General features: G+C 46.9%; 1 protein-coding gene across 1 annotated transcript; it reads left to right on the top strand.

The window, feature by feature from the left end:
- The first annotated feature begins 338 nt into the window (after positions 1-338).
- On the top strand, positions 339-18,292 carry SIAH2 (siah E3 ubiquitin protein ligase 2). Its single transcript, XM_044251603.1, has 2 exons — positions 339-1,178; positions 16,723-18,292. The coding sequence occupies exons 1-2, from the start codon at positions 762-764 to the stop codon at positions 17,278-17,280; spliced, it is 975 nt and encodes a 324-aa protein (XP_044107538.1). The 5' UTR covers positions 339-761; the 3' UTR covers positions 17,281-18,292.
- Positions 18,293-19,717: the final 1,425 nt, after the last annotated feature.

The following is a 19,717-nucleotide window of genomic DNA, read 5'->3' as shown; positions in this document are numbered from 1 at the left end:
CGGCACTCCTCCCCTCGCGTGAGGGTGACTCAACCCGGGGAAAGAGAAACCTCACGGTTTTTTCCGACCTGTCCAGGGGCCCCGCGTCCCGCCCCGCCCACCACCCAAGCCCCCGCCCGCCTGAAGTTGTCCTTCTGGTTTGCGCCCGGGGAAACGCCGGCGTGGCTCCCCGGGGTGTGGCCAGAGGACTTCGGCGACGCCTTGCCAAAGGGCGGCCCCCTCCTCAACCCGGAAGGCAGACCCCCGCGCGGCCGCGGCGAGCCGGGCATGCTCACTGGCGCGGGCCGGGCCCGCAGCCCGGGCAGGAGAGGCCGGCGCTAGGCAGCCCGCTGCGCTGCCAGCTGGACTCGGGCGGAGCCGGCGCCACAGCGCAGGGTGGCTCTGCCAGTCCCCGCGCGCCTGAGCGGCCGCACACGTGTCCAGGCGTCACGTCCGCGCGCGCCCCCGGGGCTTGCGTCAGCTGCCGCTCCAGAAGCTGGTGGGCCGGGGTTCTGCGCACCGCTCGGGTTCGGGGCCCGCGACGCCGCCGGGAGGAGGAGTCTGGGGGCGCGGAGGGGTGTTCGGAACGTCGGGGGCCGCAGGGATCGTCTGCGCAGCCCAGCCCCCGGCCTGCCCCGCGCCGGCCGTCTCCGCTGTTCGGTTCCGGGCTGGGCGCGGTGGCGTTGCCTCAGAGCCTGCCGCCCGCGGGGCGTGCTCCGCCTTGACCCCGGCGGCCCCGCGGCAGGCAGGCGCCCGCAGTTCCATGGTTGGTTCGGAGCGCGATGAGCCGCCCGTCCTCCACCGGCCCCAGCGCTAACAAACCCTGCAGCAAGCAGCCGCCGCCGCAGCCCCAGCACGCTCCGTCCCCGGCTGCGCCCCCGGCCGCCGCCACCATCTCGGCTGCGGGCCCCGGCTCGTCCGCGGTGCCCGCCGCGGCGGCGGTAATCTCGGGCCCCGGCGGCGGCGGCGGGGCCGGCCCGGTGTCCCCGCAGCACCACGAGCTGACCTCGCTCTTCGAGTGCCCGGTCTGCTTTGACTATGTCCTGCCCCCCATCCTGCAGTGCCAGGCCGGGCACCTGGTATGTAACCAATGCCGCCAGAAGTTGAGCTGCTGCCCGACGTGCAGGGGCGCCCTGACGCCCAGCATCAGGAACTTGGCTATGGAGAAGGTGGCCTCGGCGGTCCTGTTTCCCTGCAAGGTAAGCCCAGGTGCCACCCGCGCACCTCCTCCGGGCGAGCTCCCAGAACTCCCGTGTCCTCCAGCCCACTCACAGGAGCTGAGAGGCAGGTGGCATATCTCTCTTATTTAAAAAAAAAAAAAAAAATGTTTACACTTGTCCACCCTCCCCCATGCCCACCTGTCCACTTAGGGAGTAACTCTGAGCTGACAGTTGTCTGAGTGCTGACCCCGGACTAATTAGCACGCGATCGCTTTAGAACACATCACAGCATCACAGCTCTCGCCGCCGGGTGCCTGCGTACCCTGCAGAAGTGTGCTTGGTGTGCTCAGTAGGGCTAGGCTGCACCAGTCAAACTTGGACCGGGAAGCTGACTCTGGGGGATTGAGGAGGGAAGAACTGGGCCAGCTGTACTCATCCTTTACCAGCGCTCGGCTTGGAAGGATTGGTACTGGAGTCCTGCGCCCTCCGCGCGCGCCTGACACGTGGGAGCCTTCAGGAGTGTAGCTAAAAAAAGGGCGCCTACAGCCTGTTTTCTTCCAGCAACAAGAAAACCCTGTAAGCCACGCCTTTCCCTCTCCTAGCCTTCCAAGGACTGGGGAGATATGAATTTGTACTAAGTGGGGGTGAAAACAAGAGTTGAGCAGGAATTTAACTGGAAGGACACGCGAGAACTGTTATCATTCTTCCAAGGCCACGACTTTATTTAGTTTAAAAAGTTATAAGTACTCTTGCAAAAAAATGCAAACCACTAAGTCTTTGGGAAAGTCAAGGAAAAGACCCAAGACCTCTCGCCACCTTTCCTACCATTGTTAGGTTTACGGTGTATCTTTATAGATTTTTTTTCTAGCCATATTTAAATACATTTTCACAGCTGAATATAAAATCGTGGATTCAGTGTGCGTCAAAAAGGTTCATAAACACACACAGTAGTTCGAAATTCTCCAGAAATAACCTGGGCAAATTGCTGTTTTAAAGCCATATTATCACACATATTTTTCTAGGTCTGAAACCTAGCTCTTCCTCAGTGTATTTTAAATGACTGCATAGTTTTTCATTGTGTGATCATATTTTAGCATCTGTTTATTTACATCTACCACTTAAAAATCTTTCGGAGTAGTTTCAGAGACATACCTCTCTATTATACCTGCTTATAATTTAGAGCTGGACCCTAACGTTCATTTTCTAAACTTAGAAATGGAAATAATGTCATTAATACTTTTGAGTTGTTTTTCTTTTTTCTTTGTAAAAGAAACTGTTCTGCCTCTTGGGCCATCTTGCATTTCTCCTTGGTGCTGCTTATTTTTATAGGGCAAGAGCTTATTTTTAAATTAAAAATAGTCCACCAGAGAATTGAAGCTCGGGATTGAAGTCAGTAAAATGAGTGATTTAATTTGGTCTGTGCCCTGCCACAAATCCAGTTTAAAATAGCATATTCAAATAAAGGTTTGAATCTGTTTGGGTTATGGGTTTTCAGTTATCCTTAATAAATTAACTCTGCTTTCAGCCACTTCTATAATGCTAACTAATTTACCCAGACCAGTAGTTGTTTCTCATGAAATCTGGATAAAATATTTTTTTAAAGATTTTATTTATTTATTTGACAGAGAGAGATCACAAGTGGGTAGAGAGGCAGTCAGAGAGAGAGGAAGGGAAGCAGGCTCCCTGCTGAGCAGAGAGCCTGATGTGGGACTCGATCCCAGGACCCTGAGATCATGACCCGAGCCGAGGGCAGCGGCTTAACCCACTGAGCCACCCAGGCACCCCTGGATAAAATATTTCTATAAATTTTTAGGGTCATGAAGAAGGTGGCAGCCTAGTGATCAAGAGAAGATTTGGTGATAGTTGACATATCAGTTGGCATTGGATGTTTGAGATGTATCTTGGGAGCGGTCAGGGGTGCCCCACCAGATTTCTGGGGAGCTGTCTTTTCCACTCACTTTTTCCTAGACCTTCAGTGACTAATAGAAGAAATGGCTTTAGGTGAATTACGGTTCACAAATGAACATTTGGTATCAGTTGGTGTTCCATAATTTATTTTTAAAAAGCAATCTCATAAGAGTATTTTGTTGCTCCCAGGAGGAAGGGAAGGAAACAGTTATGCTATATAAAATGTGGTTTCACTTTCGGGGTCTAGGATTATGGTTCCCATTGAAGCATGTTTTCTCCTAAGGTGTCATATGCTAGTGAGGCCCTTCTCGAAGAACAGTTCTCTTGGGAATCAGGGGTACTCAGTGTTTCTGACCGTGTCAGTGACTCTCCGAGTCCCTACTCCATATGAATGCAGTTGGGGAAAGCCATCACTTTGCAAGCTGAAATTAAACAGGGTCAACCACTCCCCTACAGGCCAGGGGCCAAGTTTAGAAAGTGATCTTAGGGTCACTTCTGTATGTTAGATTTATGACGCTGGAGAATGTTTCTCTCAACTTTGGTTGATCAGTCATTCGAATTATTAACAGGACCACTCAGCCAGTTAGATCTGATAAACTACAGCAAGCACCAAAGATATGTCAGTTGAGGAGGGCTAAGGGAAATGGGGAATGTAAATGACCTGTGTCAGACTTCAACAAATAGGTCTGTGTAGCTAGCTAGCCCTTGGCTTGTGCTTGCTCCTGGTAATCGTAGGGACTGCCCTGTCACTATGCCTACTCTCAGAATCTCTCTCACGTGGGCTGCCTCATGTGAGAAAAACAACATTGGATGAAGTACCAGAGCCCAGGTCTCAAGAGGAGCGTGGTGCTGCCATTGTTTGCCTGAGAGACCGCTTGTCCAGGGCCTTGATTTCCTCACCTATAAATAAAGGGACTGAACTGTTTGATGTCTAAGGACCCGTAGCTTCTAGAATACTATGGAAATAAGGGAGGCTATATGGAATGGTTACTGGGTGGCTTCTGTGTGCCAGCTACTTTGCAAGGGTCATCGTTTATTAGTTTGCCTTTCCGTTCTCCGGGTGAAGAAACAAATGCCTGTAGAGAGATTACATGACTTGTCAAGATCAGTAGGCCAGGTCATGAGCCCACGTCCCAGAGGCGTGCATCCTGTGTGCTACGTAGCGATTTTGCATCTGAGCTTTTATTCCAGGGCTCCACGTTGTAGCTTACGGTTGACACCACTCACGAAAGAAACCATCCAATTGGATGAATTTGCCGGCTCTGATGAGAGAATGCCAATGAGACAGCACACATGTTCGCTATAAACTTCACCAGCAGGAATTTCATATGGTATGCATGATGGGAAGGCCAGGGGAAATAGCCTACAAACCTGATATGGGGGACATGTCATCCCAACTCTGGACTGTCCATGCTTCAGTTGGCCCAAAAATGGATTTGTTGCCAAATAGGTTCCTTGTTGAAGTATGGGGCCACTTAATTAAAGGCTAGAGTGTTGCCAACATCTTTGATAGAGAGCATCACATGCATTATTAGCTCAAGTCTCCTTTTAAGAAAAGGATCTCTATCAGAGTAGGGCTCTCTTCCACTTGTGATATTTTTAGGCCGTTCTATGGCTTGCTGTACACCTGAGAAGTTTTGACATCCTGTTCCCATATCTCAAACCCACCATCTCTCAGCAGAGCGTGGGCGTAGGGGGAGAAGCGAAGGGTGACACATCTGTGGCCCTACTCAACAGTTTATTTTATTTTAATATCAGCCAAGTATTTCTCTCCACAACTGTGCGTAATGCTAAACCACTCCAGCCCACTTACACTATGATACGTTTTTCTCTCCTTTTTTTTTTTTTTTTTGGTTTGTTTTCTCTAAATGTTTCCAGTAGCACATCTCCAAATAATTATTGAACTGGGAAGCCTCAGCCAGACAAGTCTTCCCTGTGTTTGGGTTATGACAGCATTGTTTTTATTCCTTAAAATAAAAAGTCAAGTCAGATAACCCAGTGGAAAGTCCAAGCCTCCTCAGTGTGGACAAACCTAAAGGCCAGCAGGGGCAGGTGATGCAAGGGGGAGAGAGGTTCCTGACACGTGTCCCCAGAGTTCAGGAGACCTCAAGGAGCAGCAGAGATGGGAGCCAGGGAATACACCTCTAAAGAGGACCAGGGAGGCGAAGAGAGGATGCAGCCTGCCAGACCTTTGGGTTTTTTTAAGAAAAGCCAGAAATCTGAATTTTTAAAATGTGGATCACTCCATTTTCTTAAGACTGGCCAAATTCATATTTAAAGCCAGAACTTGCAAGCCAAACCCACCACGTCTGCAAACCAAATCCTGCCTGCCAGTGTGCGACCTCTGATCTGGTTCCCTCTCTGAAAGCATTCACTGAGCCTGGAAGTTCTCATTTTACTCTTGCCATATGTGAGCTTTGGAATTCTGAGAGGTCCCAACTGTAGGTGATTTTATAGCTTATTTTCATCTGTATTTTGCCAAGAGAATATTCTATTCTGGGCCCCTGGGAAACCTGAACTATTGTCCTAGTGACTAGATTTTTGACTTTGAACAGGTGAGTTTCTTTGGACCTGAGTGTCTTCAAGAGAAATAGTTAGACTAAATCATTATATCAAGAATGTTTTGGGGCACCTGGGTGGCTCAGTTGGTCAAGATTCTGCCTTTAGCTTAGGTCTTGATCTCGGGGTCCTGGGATCAAGGACCATGCTGGGCTCCCTGCTCAGCAGGGAGTCTGCTTCTCCCTTTCCCTCCATCCCTTCCCACCTCCATGTGCACACTCACTTTCTCTCTGCTCGCCCTCCCACTCTCTCAAATAAAATCTTTAAAACAAAATTTTAAAAATCTTTTTGTGCCCTAAAATTTCGGAATCTAGTAAACTGTTCCAGGGAAAAGAGTGCTAGGCAAGAACTGGGTCCCCATCCTTGTTTGGTTTGACCTCGGTCCAGGCACATACTTCCCTGAGCTTGTCTCTTCATCATTTAAAAAGAGTGGAGGTAATACCTGGCTGACGGGTGCTTTGAGATCAGATTAGAGCTGGGAAGTCTTTGCTTCACCATTTCAAATGGAAGGTGGGTGGTTACCGGGTGGTTGCTAGGTGATGGGTGATCAGTCACCTAGAAGTCTGAGAGGATAAAGAACCGTTTCAGAGACTTTTTCTTCATCTCAAAATTTCCCCTAAGACAAAAACCATTGACTTTGTGTATTGTCCCTGTGGTCTTCACCACTGTGTGGAGCTGGACAGGCTTACTGATGAAAGCAAGTGCTAGCAACACCACAGTCCACATACACTGAAGGTGAGGCACAAGATTTTCAAGTACACGATTGACAGAAATTTTCAGTGGAAAATTAAGAACAGAAGCACTAGGGGCGCCTGGGTGGCTCAGTGGGTTAAAGCCTCTGCCTTCGGCTCAGGTCATGATCTCAGGGTCCTGGGATCGAGCCCCACATCGGGCTCTCTGCTCAGTGGGGAGCCTGCTTCCTCCTCTCTGTCTCTCTGCCTGCCTCTCTGCCTACTTGTGATCTCTGTCAAATAAATAAATAAATAAATCTTTAAAAAAAAAAAAGGAGTATAAACTTCTGAGTTAGATGTATCAATCCATTAAAAAAAAAAAAAAGAAAAAGAACAGACGCACTAGAGCACTTGGGTGGCTCAGTTGACTCAGCATCTGCCTTCGGCTCAGGTCATGATCCCAGCATCCTGAGATCGAGTCCCACATGGGGCTCTTTGCTTAACAGGGAGGCTGTTTCTCCCTCTGTGCTCTCTCTCAAATAAATAAATAAAATCTTTTTTTTTTTTAAAGCAAGAATAGAAGGACTAGAATGCTATGTCAGAGCACTGACATTTAATACTAATTCTTTGTATAATTGGCAGCCACTTTTCACAGGTTGTCACCTCCTACAGCTAGGAGTCAATCATTGTTACTTGAAGTTGATACGACCAGAAAGGGGAGAACTAAAAGGTACAGCAGGCGTGGCCTATAAAATGCCCATCCTGAGATTAGATTCGATTCTGCTGTTCTGTGTTCGATCCCTTTATTGAAGCTCCATGCACACCGCTGTCCACATAGAACCATAGCAAGTCTTCCCTATAACGTGTCTGAAGAGCCAGACCCGTGCACCTGACAGAATGTGCCAACAGCGGCACTTCTCATTCAAACTCATAAGGTCCACACTCCTCGAGAGAGGTGCACATTTGCTAAAGCAAACGCCTGGCCTTCGGGGGCATTGTGTATTGCTGGCAAGTTGTGCAGGACGTGATCATACATGGGGCATTAGCATGTGACAACACTCTGCATGCCCTGGAAAAGAAAATAAGAAAACTGAGAAGTTTCCCTGATTAAATGTATCTTTATATTAAATCTGAGAGTGTACTTTCAAAGGCCTAGGAGAGATACTGAAAATTCACTAGCAGAATTTCACCAGCTTTACCCCAGATGCTCTATTAGTTTTTTTTTAAATTGAGAAAAGGTTCTCCTTTTCAGTTTCTGCAGTGATTTTTAGACTGTATGGTGTCTGTGAGAAAAAGGTTACCCACCCCCAGTTTTCAACCACAGACACTGTAGATGGATGAAAGATACACCTGTGTTAAATGTGTCAGCTTGGGCCCTATTTTAAGACTTTGAATCAACAAGTTAGTATCTCTGGGTCATTCCTTCACAAGGCCACCTCTTCCTCTAGCACTTTGGAGGGAGGCCCTATTTGAGCCTCCTCGTCCGGATTCCTGCTCCAGCCCTGCACCAGGGGTTTGGGGACCTTTCCAAACCTCAGTGGGTCCTTGGTAAAATGGGGTACAGATTTGGCTGCTGTGAAGATCCAACATGGTAATAATTCATGCAAAGAGCCTAGCACAGCCCAGCACAGAAGAAACACTACATGAATGTGCACATTTAGAAGCCAGCAGAAATCGAATGGCAAATGTCTGAGGTCAGGTCCAGGCATAGACTTGAAAAAGAAAAAAAAGAATCTGTTTTCTCCCACTAATTCCCCCACTGAGCTGCTCTTCCCTCCTCCCAATCATGTAGGTTTTCATATAGCTGAATACATTGGCCCTGGCATTGGTTTTACAGGGACAAGACTCACTTTTTTCATTTCTTTAATACTTCTATGCTTTTAGAAGAGAAAGTCTGCATTATGAAGGACAAGCAACAGTTTGCTCATGAATGAGGAAGGGATGGAAGATCCTGATGAGGTCATGTAGGGAGACTGGTGGAGCCGCTTATGCAGAATGTTGTTTACCTTGTCTGAACTAGGTATATGATCTCGTTTGTTTCCTAATTACTTTGTCAAGGAAACAGGACGCAGTATCCTCTCGGAGAGATATGCCTGAAGTCATGTAGTCTGTAAGCTCCGGGGACAGAAACTCCAGAATGGGCCTTCTGCCCCTTCTGTAAAAAAGCTCTCTGCAGCATGGGGTTTGTCAGGGTTCCTTAGGGCAGGAGGAGGAATTTTTTGAGCCCAAGATCTGAATTAGAATTACCTTCTCTGGATGAAAGTTAGAGAAGTTAGATGTCAGTATTTTCTTAGTCTCACCACTGTTTGAGGGTCCTGGTACCGAGTGACACGGTCTTCTCATATTAGTATCCATGGAAGCTCTACGGCCTCACTGGCTGAGAATTCGTAGCACCACCTCATAGTGGAGGTAAGGAATCTGCCCTTTGGGTTAGTGAAGATCCGCCAAGGTTCTTAGAGGAAGGATGCTAGACAGATGCAGGGTGAGCATCACAATTAAGGCACAAGAAGAGAGTTCACTTTCTCCTGCTGCCTAGATCTGAACTTGACAAGAGACCAGGGATGAGCTGTCGACAGTTCTGTGGACACAAGGACCCTGGGATCATGACCTGAGCCGAAGGCAGAGGCTTAACCCACTGAGCCACCCAGGCGTTCTGCTCTAACTGTATTCTACCAGTGGTTGTAAACTTATTTTAGGCAAGAGGAATATAGAGCCATCTGAATGACAACAGTATCATTGTTTGTCCATTTATGTGAGGTTCCAGAAAAGCTTTAGACACGCCCACCCCAAATAGTTTATGTAAATAAAATATGTGAAAAGCATTTATCAAAACTAATGAGCCCACAGTGACTGAAGTCTGAAACATTTCTCTTCCTATGATCTCAAAGTCTATTAAATTTTTAAAAATTCTAAGTTCCACAGTAAGACTTTTAATTAAAGTAAAATTAACACATGCAGTGGAGAATAATCATCTTCTGCAGGTAAATCTAATATTTATCCATTTACCTATGCATATCAGGTGGGTGGGAAGCAGGCAACAAATCAGTAGATCAATAAACAAAATGAGTAGACCCATAAGTTAATGAGAAAATAACGTGGGATTATCCTCCACTGATATTTTGAGGGCAGATTAATGCACTTTTAGTTACGAAGGAGATAGTTTGAGTTGCTAGAAGTCCTTTTTAAAAGTGGTAAAGTCTAAGTTTAACCTCTGGTTAAAATGTAAGTTTCACCATGATTTGGTTCTATCTGAGACTTAACCCATAACTCCCATTCAAACAAGTCTCAAGAGTGGAGGATAAGAGACCTCCATCAATAGTCCCCTAGTTATCTGCTGATCAGACATAGTAAATTATACCACCAGGAGAACATCCTTCTAGCTGAACTCATACAACTCCCATTCCATCTATGGGTTCACCTCCGCTGTAGTAATAGAGGTTTACCTGTGTGAGCAAAAGGGGACATGGGTAGCTTCATTCCTGGAGCCTCTTTCTGACATGTCTGGAGTCAAACAAAGGAGTTTCCCGTGGACCACTAAGTGTGGTGGAGAATGAAACTGCAGTGGCTGGGGCGGGGGGAATACACACACACACACACACACACACACACACGTATATATATAAAAATATTTAAATATACAAATATATTCATGTGTGTGCATGTGTGTGTATTTATTTATTTATTTATTTCCCCCAGGCCCACAGATTTGTGAGGTGCCCATAAACTCAAAGGATCAGAGGAGCAATGGAGAAAGCTTGTCTTCCATGGGGGGCAGGGAAGTCAGGAAGTGTTGGTTATTATAACAATGATGTCTCCTTCATTGAAAAATTTTACTGGTTCACTACAATGAGTTCCAAGAGCTTCTAGTAAAAGAAGAATGATTGGCTTCCTTCTGCTGACCTGTAGATACACACTTAAAAGTATATTTTCTTTAAAAAAAAAAACAAAACAGTATTTCAAAACTTAATTCATTCAATGTACTCTGCCAAAAGAATCTCTATGCCATAAAGGATAAATATGCCAACTTAGCCTTTGAATTCCTTTTTTTTTGACAGAGAGTTAGAGAACACAAGTAGGGAGAAGAAGAGGGAGAAGGAGAAGTGGGCTCTTCACTGAGCAGGGAGCCCAATGCAAGACTCGATCCCAGGACCCGGGATCATGACCTGAGCCAAAGGCAGACGTTTAAATGACTGAGCCACCCAGGCACCCCATAGTCTCTGAATTCTTGAATATGTTTTTATTTTTACATGATTTCAAGTTTCCACAAGTCATAATAATACAAAATTACTCTTATATACGCTTTATCCACATTCACCAGTTGTTTCCTTTTTGCCCCATTTGCTTTATCATTTTGGGTGCTCTCTATTCATACATTTATTTAGCCATTTCAGTGTAAGATGCAGGCGTCCTGCCCCTTTACCCGTAAGTACTGCACTGTTTTTTCCTAAAAACAAGGATGCCTTCTTGTATAATTACGGTCCAGTTATCAAAACCAGGAAATGTGGGGCACCTGGGTGGCTCAGTGGGTTGAGCCTCTGCCTTCTGCTCAGGTCATGGTCTCAGGGTCCTGGGATTGAGCCCCGTGTCGGGATCTCTGCTCAGCCGGGAGCCTGCTTCCTCCTCTCTCTCTCTGCCTGACTCTCTGCCTACTTGTGATCTCTGTCTGTCAAATAAATAAATAAAATCTTAAAAAAAAAAAAAAAAAAAAAAAACGGGAAATGTGACATGCGGTAGATACTAGTATCGAATCCACAGTCCATATTCAGATTTCCAGTTGCTGCCCCAATAACACCCTTTGGGACAGTTTTGGTTTCCCGGTCTGGGGTCCTGCATCGCATTCAGCCGTATGTGTGCCTTTTGTGATCATTACAGCTCATGAGATGGACAGAGAAGCACAGTTTGCTTGTGGTTACCCTCAGACAAGATCATTGCTTGCATTTAATTCAAAAGTTTATGAGCATCAACAACAGAATATTGAGTGTGCTTTGTTTTTCCTGAGACACTGTCCTTTGAGGCGCCCGCAGAAACTTTGCTAATAAATTTCAGTTTCCTAGGAGGGGTGAGCAGGCGGAGGCAGGGCGGTTACCCCATGGTCCCCGAGCAGGGACTGCCTCTGCCCAGAGCTCAGGGCACCTCCATTGTAGTAGACTCTTGCTTGTTGAAGCTCCGGAAATCGTTCTTGCATTGCACAGACTCACATTTAATTAAACCAGTCACAAGATCCGTGACCTTCACTAGCGCCCCCGCTAAGCAAGGTTACTCTGTTGATCTACTCATTCCATAAACAAATACAATGTGACTGTGTTTATTAGGTAAATAACAGGTGTCTAGTGTTTGTTCTCCAACGTACCTCATCACATTCCTGTGTAAACGGGTTTCTGTGCCAAAAAAGGAAAAACCCTCCTTAAATTCAACTGAAATACAACCTTCATACCCCATGCCCAGGTAAAGAATTGGTACTATTCACTGCTTTCTACAAAGACTTAAAAAGGAGGCACCGGGTCACACATTGCCCTCTGTGGCAAAACATGTTTGCACAAGACTTTTGAGCCACTGCCACCTGAAGAGTTTCTAAAGAGAAGCCCGAACTTTTATTTCAACATTTGTTTCTCATTCTGCTGGGTCATCTTCCCCCTCCCTCCCTCCATCTTCTTGAGCTTTGGGCTTCTGTGCCTGGTTTTGTCTCTGGCCCTCCTCCCCTGAAAGAGGTTTACTTAAAGTGAATTCCCTCCTCACCCCACCCTTGGGGGAAAGAAGCAGCTGTTCCCCTGTGGAGAAATCTCATTTATAGCTGTGGACATGCTCCCAGGACACACAGGCAGCCCTAGTGCCTTGTCTTAGGAAGAAAGTGCAGGAAGAGCCAGGCAGCTCCAGGAAAGTGGCATCCTTTGAACCCTCCCTGTGTAGTGGGCAAAGCCCCAGCCAGTGTGTGAAAAGTGAAACCTCGGCTCTTTCTTGCCAGGTACCAGGGAAGCCGGGAGGGCCTGATTACTGGTTACTTACTTGGGAGGCACTGCTCCTCCTTCCTTAGGGAGAGGCGCTCTGCTCTCGGGGCTGTCTTTCTCCTTGCAACCCAGGAAAGAAGTCAGTATCAGAATCTGCTTCCAGAAGCAGTTCATCCGTGGACCCTGGGTTTTGTGTGGGGTAAATTGGGGACTGGAGCTCAAGGCAGATGTGAATTCTTTATTTTACTTCCAAATACTGGTTCTTTGACATCTCAGCGATCATGTACCACAAAAGAGCATTCGAGGAAGAGCGGAGCATGCAGGACTCTGCCCGCAGTGTGGTGGTGAATGGCCCCTTGCCGGGATGAGTCAGTCAGGCTGTAAAACGGGTAGGACTAGCACCCTAGCCTACCTCCACAGTTTGCAAACCACCAAGTTCTAGTCGTGTGTCTCAGCTGGCGTTCCTGAGCCTTCCTGCGGAGCACCCGCTGGGCGGGGCAGTGACCAGCTGGACCTGCTTACTGGTGTGGGCCCCTCCTCCCAGCTGTCACTGTGGCTGCCCAGCCAGGTTTTGTCATCCATCAAAATCAACCCCTGGCTGCTTTGCCCTTCCCCAGACATTTGGCCATGCCTGTGACATTTCTGCTTGTCACAATGGGGGAGGGGAGGAGTGCTATTGGCCTCCATTGGATAGAGGCCAGGGATGCTGCTAAACATCCTACAGTGCAAACACAGCCCCCGCCACAAAGGATTATCTGGTCTAAAACATCAGTACAGCCATTCCCCGACTTTGAATGTTCACTTGACGTCACTTGACGTTGCTTTTACAGAGGACCTGTTTGTGTTAACCCAAAGAAATCCAAAGATGATTTTCACTATTACCAAAAAGGAAAAAAAAAAAAAAAAAGGCAGAAAGGGAAAATAGTGCTCAGCATTTCTTTTGCAGTGCACATCCTGAGCAGCAGGAGTGGCCTCACCAAGCTCCTTTCCTGGGACCTACACTCAGCATCTCAGCATCAAGATTCCGTAGCTTTGAACTGCATCTGTGAGCATCTGTGCTTTATCTCAATTGATTTTGTGCATCTGTTAGCAAGATGTATCCTAAAGTATCAGAAAAGCCCAAGAGGGGTTATTTTCTGGGACTAGGAATGCTTGAAAATTTTTCCATGTAAGTTAATGGTAGTTGCTTCTTTGCCTTATGCCATTTGTCTTCCAAAGGGTTTCATGGGAGCACTATACTTTCATATAACAAGGAAACCCTGTAGTGCCACTGTAGGGAAACCCAGAAAATAAACTGAATTGTCAGTCAAGTCCCCAAAGGAATCTGGACCTGTCTTCTCATTTAGGTTTTATCCCCACTCTTTGCTCCGCTCACCCCATGCTAGAACCAGATGGAACTGCTCCATCCACCGTCCACTTTGCCCATAGTGAAGCTTTCCTTCTCTACTCTTCATCCCATCCCCACTTGGAGATTACCTGTCACCTTCTTTGGTCTGGTGGTCCTTCGCCCTTCGTGTACCTGTCTGTACTTCCGATATTTGGGGGTTGTTTGTTGGTGCTCAGTGATGTGGCTCTTCTCAACAGGAACCACCATGAGGGCGCGATCTGCAGCTGATTCCCTCTGTGTGCTCTAGGACAGAGGTTGGCAGACCTTAGGAACCCTGGGCACCTGTCAGGAAAACCCAAGCCAGGCGCCAGAGCAATCTGGGTGTGCTGCTCAGAGGCACCTAGATGGTTCTGCAGTATCAGGGAATTCACAGACCCCAAATCCTCCCTCTGATCCCTGGATGAGAGCCCCTATTCCAGAACAAGGCTGAGACAGTAGCAAGGAGGCAGTGAGGTATAAAAGTGTGTGTATCTAGTGCACGTGTGAGTGCATATGCCTATTTAAAGTGTAGATCTTCTTGTTTTAGAGATCTTCTCTTACCCAGTCATCATTAAAAGTGGCACCAGTAGTCGTGAAGACACACCTTCACCCATGATGGAAAAGAGAAGGAATAGATTGGCTTTAAAGTTCAGCTTGTTTAGTCTATGGCCATACCACCCTGAACACGCCCGATCTCGTCTAAAGTTCAGCTTGTTTAGAAAAAGCAGAGTAAGCTCCTCACACTTTAAAAATATGTTTATTTAAGTTAATAGAGGCTGTAGCAGGACCTTTTTTTGGTAAGGTCATTGTCCACACAAATGCTCAGTAATGCCTTTTCTATTTATGTCGCTTGGGGCAGATTCCCTGTTCTCTATATTTGGGTCGAAGGAAGAGTGTGTGGCTTGTAAGTCAAACCAAATAATTCAGAATATAAATAAATATTCCTACCTGAGCTCCACAAGAAAAAGTTCTAAAATAATCATTGAACGATAAATATTTGTTGTACATCTGGGTCCGCGAAGGGGGAGCGGTTTGGGGGCTTCGGGTCAGGGAAGAGATGCGGCTGGTACTTTTCTGTACGCTCTTTGCTGGAGTTCATTGTGTTCCTGGAGTTTTCTGTGGGCAGCTGTGGTAAACAGCCCATCCTGAAACTTCTTCAGATCCAGAGATCAGGGGCTTATTTCACCAGAGAATGTGCCGGGCTCTGGGCTATCTTGCTATTTTTATTGCATGGAATATGTGTGTCTAAAGTGGGCACAGATGCCTCGCCCATCACTCACAGAAGAACATCAGAAGGTTGTGTATTTCTAGTCATACTCTAGATTTAAAACACAAGTAACAGGGATTGGGGTGTTTTAGGGCCTTCCTGTTAGGAACACCAAGGAGAAACATAAATGAATGAACATAAATTTGTTTCTCATTCTGATGGTAAAGTTTTTTATACCTGTGCTTTTAAAATCAGTCCGTGGTTCAGGTTCAGGAAGGTGAATAAGCGGTTCCCTAGGGGCAAAGTCCGTGACAGAGAACTACCTCTGCCAATATCTACTACAGGTGGATATAATCCACTTGAGGTTGAGGTACAGGGGAAGAGCCAGCTGCATTTCTTTCTGGAAGCCACCCCCTTCTTTCTTTCTTTCTCCGTAAGAATGGAGCCAGCCTTCTCAGCTTCCTCTCAGTGACTGTAGCTTAGGGTCCTGTATGGAGAAGACACTGGGTGCCTGCTTGTTGCTAAAGAAACTCCTCTGCAAAGGTCAGAATTTGACCAACTTTAAAGTTTATAAGGGGTTTATTCCCTTGGCAGGGTAGAGACAACCAAAAACAGATGTGAGGCTTTGTTTTATGAGCAGATGGTCATAGCATCTTAGACATAGGACCCACCCCTGCCCTCATTTGCTGTCTTCCTGTCTCAGAAAGGGGTGGGAGGAGCCAAGGGAGGTAACCCAGACAGTTCACCTGCCACTGTGTGCTCCGACTCCTAGTTTCACCCAAAAAAGGTGATTCAGCTCTTCTAATTCTTTGTAAGACAACAGCGTGGTTTTCTGGACAAGTGTCTACTTGTGGGCCAATTCCCCATCTGGTATCTAGGAATTAACACTGTCATTCTTGTGAGGGTTGGGAGTAGGAGTCTAATTCCTTTCGGTGTGGTCCTTTCCCAAGATAGGTGTGATTTATTCATCAGGAATGTCATCTCAACAAGGGAGAAAAAGGTTTCGTCCCTACCCTATTATGGCAGCATTGAGGGACTGACTGTATCAAAATCCCTGCCTGGGAGCCTACCCTGGGACCCACTTCAGTTCTCCTGCCCCCCAGGCCTGTCATGAGGGCCAACGTACATGGTCATGAAGATGGGTGCTGGGACATGAAGAAGCGGTCTGAGCCCTTCCCATTTTAACCTCCACTGGCTGGAACCAAACTAACCAACAGGGTCCCAAGTTAGTACCCAAAAGTATGTCCAAAGCCCCTTGGGATTGGGGTATTAAAAGGTGAAGAAAGTGAAGTAATGTTTCTAGCAATGGGAAGGGGGTCCAGCCCTCTTCTACCCTGGCTGGTCACTCCAGCAGGCAAGAGCGGAGACCTGAAGGGCAGGCTTCCCACAGCCTTCCTGCCAGTCACCGATCTGAGCTAGGAAGAAGGGGCAGGGGACAACCAAGAGGAGCTATACTGCTTTCCTAATTATTTTCAGGTGAAAGCCAGTCTAGAGGCAGTATATCCCTTGCCCAACCATTTGCCTAAGCCATTGTAAATTGTACAAAATTCTTTAAATTCACAGAAAAAACGAGGCAGGCCAGGTTTTCTAGAGCTGGCTCAGCAGTCGTATTGGAGATGTTAATAGTAAGAGAGCTTCACGTTTCCAACGTTACGTTTGAACGTTTTCAACAATGCTGTCATGGCTTGCAGTCAGCTCCTGGTTAAGAAAATTCCCCTGATTTTTTACGGATTGGCGGCCCTGATGACCAATAATAACGGAGACTCTTTAGTCTTACCTGGTTAACTCCCCTCCAGCAAGCGGAGTTGGGATGAGGCTAGAGTCGAAGACCCCGAAAGCCAGGTGGGTGACCCCCTGTCCGAGGTCATCCCCCGTAGGAGTTTGGTGCAGGCGCGGTGGCTCACGGCGTCTCTTTCCCTTCTTGCAGTACGCCACCACGGGCTGCTCCCTGACCCTGCACCACACGGAGAAGCCAGAACACGAAGACATCTGTGAATACCGTCCCTACTCCTGCCCTTGCCCCGGAGCCTCCTGCAAGTGGCAGGGGTCCCTGGAAGCCGTGATGTCCCATCTCATGCACGCCCACAAAAGCATCACCACCCTGCAGGGAGAAGACATCGTCTTCCTGGCCACGGACATTAACCTGCCGGGGGCCGTCGACTGGGTGATGATGCAGTCGTGCTTTGGCCACCACTTCATGCTGGTGCTGGAGAAGCAAGAGAAGTACGAGGGCCACCAGCAGTTCTTCGCCATTGTGCTGCTCATCGGCACCCGCAAGCAAGCCGAGAACTTTGCCTACAGACTGGAGCTGAACGGGAACCGGCGGAGACTGACCTGGGAGGCCACGCCCCGGTCCATCCACGACGGTGTGGCCGCGGCCATCATGAACAGCGACTGCCTTGTTTTTGACACAGCCATAGCACATCTGTTTGCGGATAATGGCAACCTTGGAATCAATGTGACCATTTCTACGTGTTGTCCATGAGGCGCTGGAATTATCTGGGCACAGTGCTCTGTGGGGAACAAAGGTTGTTACAGGTGTTCTATTCACTGTGTCCTCAGGGATCAAGACCCTCGGTTACCCCATGTTCTGTATGAACAAGCGGCTTCCCATCTGGCATTAGCCCAGCAGAGTTCATTAAACGGGAATGAATGGGGTTGGCCTGTTAGTCATTTGGAGTCTGTTCTGTGATCTAAAATCAACTTTATTATTACATTTTATTTACTTCCTGAACAGCACTTGACCGGTGGCTCAGGGCTCCGGAAGACCAGGACGTTAGGAATGGGAGGCTCCTTTCTGCCTGGCTCCCTCTCTTGGTCCCTCCACGTTGACAAAAGCACAGTGACTGTCAATAGATTCCTTAACTTTTACCTTGTTTTTAGCGGGGATAGGAATTGTTTAAATGCATTTTAAGCAGTGTTTCTCAAACGGGATGGCAAACCAATAGGCACAGAATCACCTGTAGTGCTCACCTTAAACATGCAGATCTGGGGAGCCTGTGGATTTAACCATTTCATCAGGTGATTCTGTTCGACAATAAAGTTTGAGAATTACTGGGTTAAATTGTGGAAAGGGTCCAGATTTTAAAGGTGCTTTACGATTGCCCTCTACTGATACTGTTTGTCTCTCTATTTCATGCCCCCACCACCTACCATGCCCAGATTAGAACCAGAACTGCAGATCCCCAGGAACACACTCCTGAGATTTGGTCACTCTCTTGTATTTGGGGTGAATTGCCTAGGAAAGCGAATCGTATGGCCACTGATAGGTGTCACATAATTAGTTTTTGCTCATCACTAGTACAGATGACCTGTTTACATGTGGCTTGCCTCAGAGGCCGTCCTTGACTGTAGATGGTGGGAAAGACTAGATCGGTAGAGTTGGAAACGCTTTATCACCAGTGTCATATGCTTGCTATTTAAAGGTATGTGTTGGATTGTTGTTGTTTTTTGCCACATTCACTTTAGTTTTTTAATAAATATTTTCCAAAAATGAATATCGTGCTGCTTTTTCCCTGTTGAATAATGTTTATTTATTGGATGCCTGTCATGTGCAGGTGTCTGAAACCTTGGCCTTGGACTCTCACTATTTCCACATGAAGAAACCGCCATTTGTCTAAGGTCCTGACGCAGGTCTGTGTTAGATCTGGGGTCCTGGTCCCTGAACCACGCACTGTCCTTGGTGTTACTGGTCTCTTCCTTGGAGATCTTCTTTCAAGTGCTAGCACTAATGGAAGAAGAGTATTTCCCCTGTGATACAGAATCAGAAGGAAGAGTCATGGCTAGAGCTATTATACGGAGTCCGGGGTTTGACCCAAGGTGACCCACTCTCACCATCCCAACCCCAAACTCTCAAAGGAATTCAGAATATAGTCCCATGTGTCTGGTGGGGATAGAAGAGTGCTTAGCTGAGGAGCCCAGTGACATAGACTAGCCTACCCTAAGAAGGGATGGCTTTAGAGTTGTTTATATTTTTTAGGTGAGATGCAGTGTTGAGATTTTATCCAGGATACAGTGCAGGCAATTAAGGAAGATTCTAAAAAGTTTCGCTATACACAGGCCATAGACATTTCTTTCGCAAGAATTTTTGTCACAAACACTTTCACTGCATAACTAATTGGCCATAAGGCAATTTTGCCATAAAAGACAAGAACCACAAAAAAATAAAAGTTGGACACTCATTAAAAAGGACATAATGAAACATAAAAAATAACAAAATTAAAAAGACTCTTGTGGAATACAAAATACTTTAAGAGGGTGTGCCAGTGGGGTGCTGGGAGACAGAGGGGCAGAAGGAGAGGTAAAGGGAGAGAGAGAATCTTAAGCAGGCTCCATGCCCAGAATGGAGCCCAACACGGGGCTTGGTCTCACAACCCTGAGATCATGAGCTGAGCTGAAATCAAGAGTCAGTTGTTTGACTGACTAAGCCACCCAGGCACCCCAGAATACAAAATATTTTAATGCATTTAAAATGTGTGTAAATTCACCATAATATTGTAGATAACCAATCTTCCTTGGTGGATTATACCTAATCACTGGTCTTCGAGTCTTTCCTTCATAGTATTATACTTCTTTTTGCTTGTTGTTCCTTGTTCAGCATCGTCTTTTTTCTTTTTTTGCTAAAATTTCTTCCTTCATTAAGAAAGGTAGCAGCTTCCCGGGATGCCTGGGTGGCTCAGTTGGTTGGACGACTGCCTTCAGCTCAGGTCATGATCCCAGAGTCCCGGGATCGAGTCCCGCATCGGGCTCCCAGCTCCATGGGGAGTCTGCTTCTCCCTCTGACCTTCTCCTAGCTCATGCTCTCTCTCACTGTCTCTCTTTCAAATAAATAAATAAAATCTTAAAAAAAAAAAAAAAAGAAAGGTAGCAGCTTCCCAATACTAGGGTTTATATTTGTTATGGAGCTTTGTATCATGTTGTGA

The sequence above is a fragment of the Neovison vison genome, chromosome 6 (assembly GCF_020171115.1).
Source record: "Neovison vison isolate M4711 chromosome 6, ASM_NN_V1, whole genome shotgun sequence".
Taxonomy (NCBI): Eukaryota; Metazoa; Chordata; class Mammalia; order Carnivora; family Mustelidae; genus Neogale; species Neogale vison.
Note: the sequence above shows the minus strand (reverse complement) of the source record. Positions and strands in the feature narration are given on the sequence as shown.

Excerpts from the sequence above, each read along its gene's own strand:
- SIAH2 (XM_044251603.1), top strand. The coding sequence starts at position 762 with ATGAGCCGCCCGTCCTCCACCGGCCCCAGCGCTAACAAACCCTGCAGC. Across the intron at positions 1,179-16,722 it reads CGGTCCTGTTTCCCTGCAAG|TACGCCACCACGGGCTGCTC; the intron begins GTAAGCCCAGGT and ends CCCTTCTTGCAG.